This window comes from Zingiber officinale, chromosome 11A, assembly GCF_018446385.1.
Source record: "Zingiber officinale cultivar Zhangliang chromosome 11A, Zo_v1.1, whole genome shotgun sequence".
NCBI classification, from domain to species: Eukaryota; Viridiplantae; Streptophyta; class Magnoliopsida; order Zingiberales; family Zingiberaceae; genus Zingiber; species Zingiber officinale.
This window is the reverse complement of record NC_056006.1, coordinates 21,487,915-21,494,080: the sequence shown is the minus strand read 5'-3', so window position 1 is coordinate 21,494,080 and position 6,166 is coordinate 21,487,915. Positions and strand designations below refer to the sequence as shown.

The 6,166-nt window shown below is 42.9% G+C and overlaps 1 protein-coding gene across 1 annotated transcript; it reads left to right on the top strand.

Moving 5' to 3' along the window:
• The first annotated feature begins 2,579 nt into the window (after positions 1 to 2,579).
• LOC122032621 lies at positions 2,580 to 4,091 on the top strand. The gene has a single exon (XM_042591932.1). The coding sequence runs from the start codon at positions 2,636 to 2,638 to the stop codon at positions 3,935 to 3,937; it is 1,302 nt and encodes a 433-aa protein (XP_042447866.1). The 5' UTR covers positions 2,580 to 2,635; the 3' UTR covers positions 3,938 to 4,091.
• The last annotated feature ends 2,075 nt before the right edge of the window (positions 4,092 to 6,166 follow it).

Below are 6,166 nucleotides of genomic sequence, written 5' to 3'. Positions count from 1 at the left end.
ACCACATCTGCAGAACGACTCTTTTTCGAGCCCTAATCGATTGGCGAGCCATCTTAATCGATTCAGAAAACCTTAATCGATTACCCAATTCATTTTCAAACTCTTTATTCTCTCGCGAAAGACCTTAATCGATTAAGAGCCTCAATCGATTCCCTCTCTCACGACAAAAACAACTCTTAATCGATTGCCTCAATCGATTAGCATGGCCGGAATCGATTTCCCAATCGATTTGATTCTTCTTCTCTAGGAAGACAACATCTTTAATCGATTCTTCCAATCGATTAACACTACCTAATCGATTGGCTCAATCGTAGACCCAATTGATTAAGTACTTTTCTGTGCTCTCGTGATTTTGCATCCGCAAAGCTCCTAATCGATTGGAGCATGTCCCAATTGATTACCTTAATTGATTGTCCAATCTTAACTCACTTGATCTGAGTCTAGAGTTCTCCATACTCAACATCCTGTCAATTGTGATATGTTAGATCTTTCCACCAAATGTTCACTTAGACTTTCTCTTTGTAATCTCCCGTTAGACTTTCAATTACCAAATACGGTCCTTCTTGATCCACCTGAATTTCCCTTTACCTAATCCTAGTTAGGACTAATCACTCGGCAGACTTCTATTATGCCTAACCTTAGTTATGACTTTCCCTTACCTAACCGTAGTTAGGATTTTACTTTACCTAACCTCCAGTTAGAACTTCCTTTTACCTAACTTCCTGTTAGAACTTCACAGTCAAGTATCTGATCAACCTTGATATAATTAACCTCTTCTCACATATTGTCCGAACATCATGAATCTACTTGAACTTAGTTAAATTGGTCAACTTTGACCCGAGGATGATTGCACCAACAATCTTCCAACAGCCATGTCCTCCTGAAACATCTGAACAAAGCCATTCAACTGACATTGTACAAGAAAACCTCTCGTGTGCTCATTAGAAGACTGGGGAATGTTTAGTCACACGTGTTGAGGCTTCGTGATCTTTGCTAATGTCCGATCAACTTTATTTGATCAGATTTCAAGGCATCACATCGATCAACCTTCAAGAGCTAGCTCGAGACCCTAATATTTAAGTTGACCCTTCTCGGACTTTGACTCCACATCAGCTAACTCGCTTGACTTTAATACCCGCTCAGATCAAGTCTGATTGAATTTTTTTTACTTGACCTAAACCCGAATTCAACCCAAAACCCCTAAATCTGAATCCGATCAACCCGAACTCAACTCGAAAATCTACTTCAAAATGATTTTTTTTTACTATTTTTTCTATAATTTTTCACTTTTATCTCAATACTCTATTATTATCATACTAACATTAATGTTAATATACATACAAACATCTTAATTTTAAAATTTTATAAAATTTAATTTAATCTTAAAAAATTGACTAAACTCTAAATTCGAGTCCACTCAAATCTGATCTAAAAACTTTTAACCCGAGACCTTTCAATCCGAATTATAAAATACCCAATTTAAATTTTATTTTTTTTTCTGATCAACTTAGATTAGATTGTCAGATAATTTATTTTTAATACCCTAGTCCTACGGTATAATGATAAATTTTAACAGAAATGAATATAATTAATTTCCAAGTATATATAAATTGTATTTTATTTTTTTTAAAAAACAATTAATTAGCTTGAATAATATTATGTCTAAACTGATCTAATGAAAATTTCTAATCAATCCTGGATAAATCCAAAAATACACACGGACGGACAGAGAAGAGCGTTCATCTCGACAAAAATTTAAACATATGAATTATAAAAAAAAAAATCATATTCGATTTGTTAACCTTATCATCACTTAATTAATTTTTCATTTTATCTAAATATTTTATTTTTATTATTATCATTAACATTAATATACATATAAACATCTTAATTTTTAAATTTTATAAAATTTAATTTAATCTTAAAAAATTAACTAAACTCTAAATTGGAATCAACTCAAACCTAATCTAAAAATTTTTAACCCGAAATCTTTCAATCTGAATCCGAACTAGAAATTACCAAATCCAAATTTGATTTTTTTTCTTAGATTGAATTGTTAGATCAAATTTATTTTTAACCCCCCTAGCCCTAGTTCTACAATGCAATGATAAATTTTAATAGAAATGAATATAATTATTTTCCAAGTATATATAAATTGTATTTTAAATTTATAAAAAAAATAATTAATTAGATTGTATAATATTATATCTAAACTGATCTAATGAAAATTTCTAATCAATCCAGGATAAATCCAAAAATACACACGGACGGACAGAGAAGAGCGTTCATCTCGACAAAAATTTAAACATATGAATTATAAAAAAAAAAATCATATTCGATTTGTTAACCGCAAACTGATTCACTCAACCAGCAAAAAAAAAAAAATTAATTTGGTCAAAATACTAGTGCCACGTAGATATCGTATCAATGGCGATCATACCCAAAATTGTTCTTATCCTTTTGTCATAAGAAAAATAAACACCACTATGTGCCACGGGGTACGTGGCACATAGTGGTGGTTTTTTTTTTTTTTTTTTTAATTTTTAATTTTAGTCTTTTTCATCCTAATTGTAACCACCCGTTTGTCTTATCTCTCTTTTACTCTTTCTCCTCCATTCGAGTAAAGATCGCCACCATGCCGTCCTACACCGCTCAATCTTCCTCCGCCACCGCCGTCGCCAAGCGCGACCTCGCCACCCTGCTCGACGCCGCTCGGCCCTTCCTCCGCGGCGAGCTCGAGAGCGTCGACCCCGCGCTCCCCTCCCTCCTCGCCGTGCTCCGCTCCGTCGGCGCCGGCGAGTGCTGGCACAAGCACAGCACCTTCCTCGCCCACCTCACCGACGTCTACCGCGCCCTCAAGATCTGGTGCGCCCCTGACCCCGTAGCCCGCTGCGGACTCTTCCACTCCGCCTACTCTAACTCCTACGTCAACCTCGCCATCTTCGACCCCAACACCGGCCGCGACGAGGTCCGATCCCTCATCGGCGCCCCCGCCGAGCGCCTAGTCCACCTCTTCTGCATCGTCCCCCGGCAGCTCCTCATCCACGACCGCCTACTCTTCCACTACTCCGACGCCGAGCTCGCCGACCACCTCCTCCTCGCCGACGAGTCGCTCCGCCGGGCGAGGGAGGAGGGCGCGTTCGACTCCGCCGAGCCCTGGCGGGCGAAGCTGCGAGCGCTGCTCCCGGCGGAGGGGATCCGCACGGAGCACATCAAGACAGGGGACGCAGTACCCCTGTCGCGGCGCGTGGCGGCGGCCTTCCTCCTGATGACCATGGTCGACTTCGCCGATCAGCTTTTCGACTTTCAGGACAAGCTCTTCGACAACGACGACGGCCGACTGACCTTCCGCGGGAACAGCAGGACCGCGCTATGGCCCGGCGAGGGGAAGCCCGGTCTCTGGCTCAACTCCATCTCGCGGATGGGGGTCCTCTACTCCCTCATAGTCCGTGAGGAGGAGATCTACGCGGAGGAACGGAAGCGAAGCTCCGCCGCCTCCGCCTCATACCAGTCCGGCGCTGAAAGAGATGAAGACCTGGAACTGATCACCCCGCCGGTATTCGACAACTGCACCAGGATACTGGACGCAAAGGATCAGGCCGAGGCGAGGGACTTGTACTGGGAGGCAGTGTGCTCGTCGGGCAAGGAGCAGCAGAGGGCGGCGAAGCTGCTGGCGGAGAGCTGCGAGAAGAACCCATTCGTGGGGGAGCCACACCTGGTGCTGGCGCAAGTGTATCTGGCCATGGCAAGGTTCGAGGAGGCGGAGAGGGAGGCAGAGAAGGGGCTGAAGCTGTTGCTGGAATGGGGGAGCAGCTGGGACAAGAGGATGAGCTGGGAAGGGTGGGTGGCATGGGGGAGGGTGCTGCTCATGAAAGCCAAGGAGAAGACATGGCCAGAGACCTCATGGGGGATCCTCAATCTCGGCCTAGTCGACTAAAATGCTCTGTTGCAGTATCATCAGATATCCAACTTACGGACGATAGGCTCGGCTTACCAGTATCTACCATCGTAATAAATTGAAAAACGCTCATGACAAATAATCCATCAATCCAAACCGTCTAGGCGTCTAGTAAAAAAAAAGTTATTCATTAGTTCGTCGACGCTGTTTTGAGAATGTTCCCATGGTATGTGTTAACTCTGCAAAGATGTTCCTGATCGAAAATATTCTCAAGGAGAGTGCTAACTAAAACGAAGAATTTATACGAACTATCATAAAACGAGCTCATCTCCTACCCTAACGAATACAAAGAAAACCATCTAAATGCAAACAAAACAACTGAATCACCGGCACACAGATACTCAGCTTCAAGAAAACAATTCAAACTCTGTACATATATACTTCTAATTCAACCAACATGGGTTAATTGTTCTTATATCAAATATCAATGGTAGGATCCAGAAAAGTGATAGAGGAGGTAAATGCCACGCGTTTAAAACTCTCTGTTTTTTTTTTCAAAACTTAATCAAAATGCAGAGGAATAAAACACAATAAGAGGCACGCTCCTTCCGAAAATCTTTCGAAGGCAAAAAGCCGCTTATAATTAGAGTATAACAGACAGGTCGAGTGGAGCAGATAGGTTGGGCTATCAAAGAGGTCGATCGGATTGAGCAGATAGACTGATCGACAGACAGGCCAGTCGAAGCAAACATGCCAAGCTGTCAGAGAGGTCGGCCGGGTCGAGCAGACAGGTCGAGTGAAGCAAACAGGTCGAGTTGTCAAAGAGACTGGCCGACCGGACGAGCTGATAGGCCGGGTGAAGATCTCAAACAGGCAGAGAAGTCTGTCGGTCTGACAAAGAGGCCGACCGGGTGAGCTGACTGAGGCCTGCGAGTCACAGTTTCTTTGAAACAGATTCGTCCACCTCCGACTGTGCTTCGAGATTTACAAGGGCCGTCTGTTTCCCAGGATACAACGACCGACCGTGAATCCGACCAAGCACTAGTGGTCACGGCGAGCTGAGCGGTACCCGAGTGCTATCACAGGCAGTCCGCCGAGCAAGAGATGCACGACAGAGGAGGAAGAAAAATGAAGAGCTTTTGCTTTGCTTGCTGTGTGTTCTTTGCCTATGATCGGAGCCTCCTTATATAGGAGCTCGGATCAATGGCTAGAGTTAATGATCTTAATGGTCATTATTAGCCGAACAATGAAACGACCGCTGTTTCACTCATTATTACTCGACCGATTTTATTCTGCATTAATCTTGAATTTAATGCATCTATTTCACAATAGCAAAAGATCTACGTGACAAAATGTTGGTTGTTCCACTTGGACAAATTTTGCCCCGACCGATCCGACATTCGTGTGGGCAGGTCGCGCTCGCACACGAGTCAACTTGGTTTAGTGCAATCTGGGCCCTGGATTTGCACCCCTCCTCCTGTGCACCCACACATGAGAGAGTCTCTCCCCATGCATTTGTTCACATCCTCAATGTATGTGAATCAATATAAACCAACAAAAATACCTTGAAACTTCCAATGTGGGACTAAAGTCTCATTCACAATGGAGTCTCTTTCCTCTTCCATTTCTTCTTCATTCACTTATTCAACAATCCCCCACATGAATGAAGATAGGGTAAGTGATAGCATTCAACAGTTGAGTCAAGTATAAGATAGGTAGATTTTACCCTTTAAACCTTCCCTTGTGAAGATTTGGTTGCTTACTAGCTGATAGTAGACAAAATGTCCTTGAATTATACCGTCATCTGTGTAAGTAGTGACAAATCTCACCAAAGACTCTCCTTGATACAACTCAATTCTCATGAGTATGTTCGTTCTTGGCCATGAACACGCCTGGTTCTGTGCGAAGTTCTAAGAATTTCTCATGAGTATGTTCGTTCTTGGCCATGAACACGCCTGATTCTGTGAGAAGTTCTAAGAATTATGTCTCCAATTCTCTTCGAAATGACCCCACTTCTTTCTCACATAGGTGATCCCTCAAGAGTTGTCATCTACTCTTCTTGATCATTAAAAGGTCATCGGCTTACCCTGGTCTAGTCAGTGTTTCATTGGGCTATTCCCCACAGTGTGTCTAGTCAGTGCAGATTAGTTGTCCCTTTGAACATAGTTCTTGGGATCTCCAGTCAGCATAGGTTGGGTGTCCTCTACACTGATCGCTGACAACGACATCAAGCTCATTCCTCGTGAGGAGCTTGCAACTAACTCTCTA

What these genes read in the sequence shown, in the direction of transcription:
- LOC122032621 (XM_042591932.1), top strand. Translation starts at nt 2,636, where the DNA reads ATGCCGTCCTACACCGCTCAATCTTCCTCCGCCACCGCCGTCGCCAAG.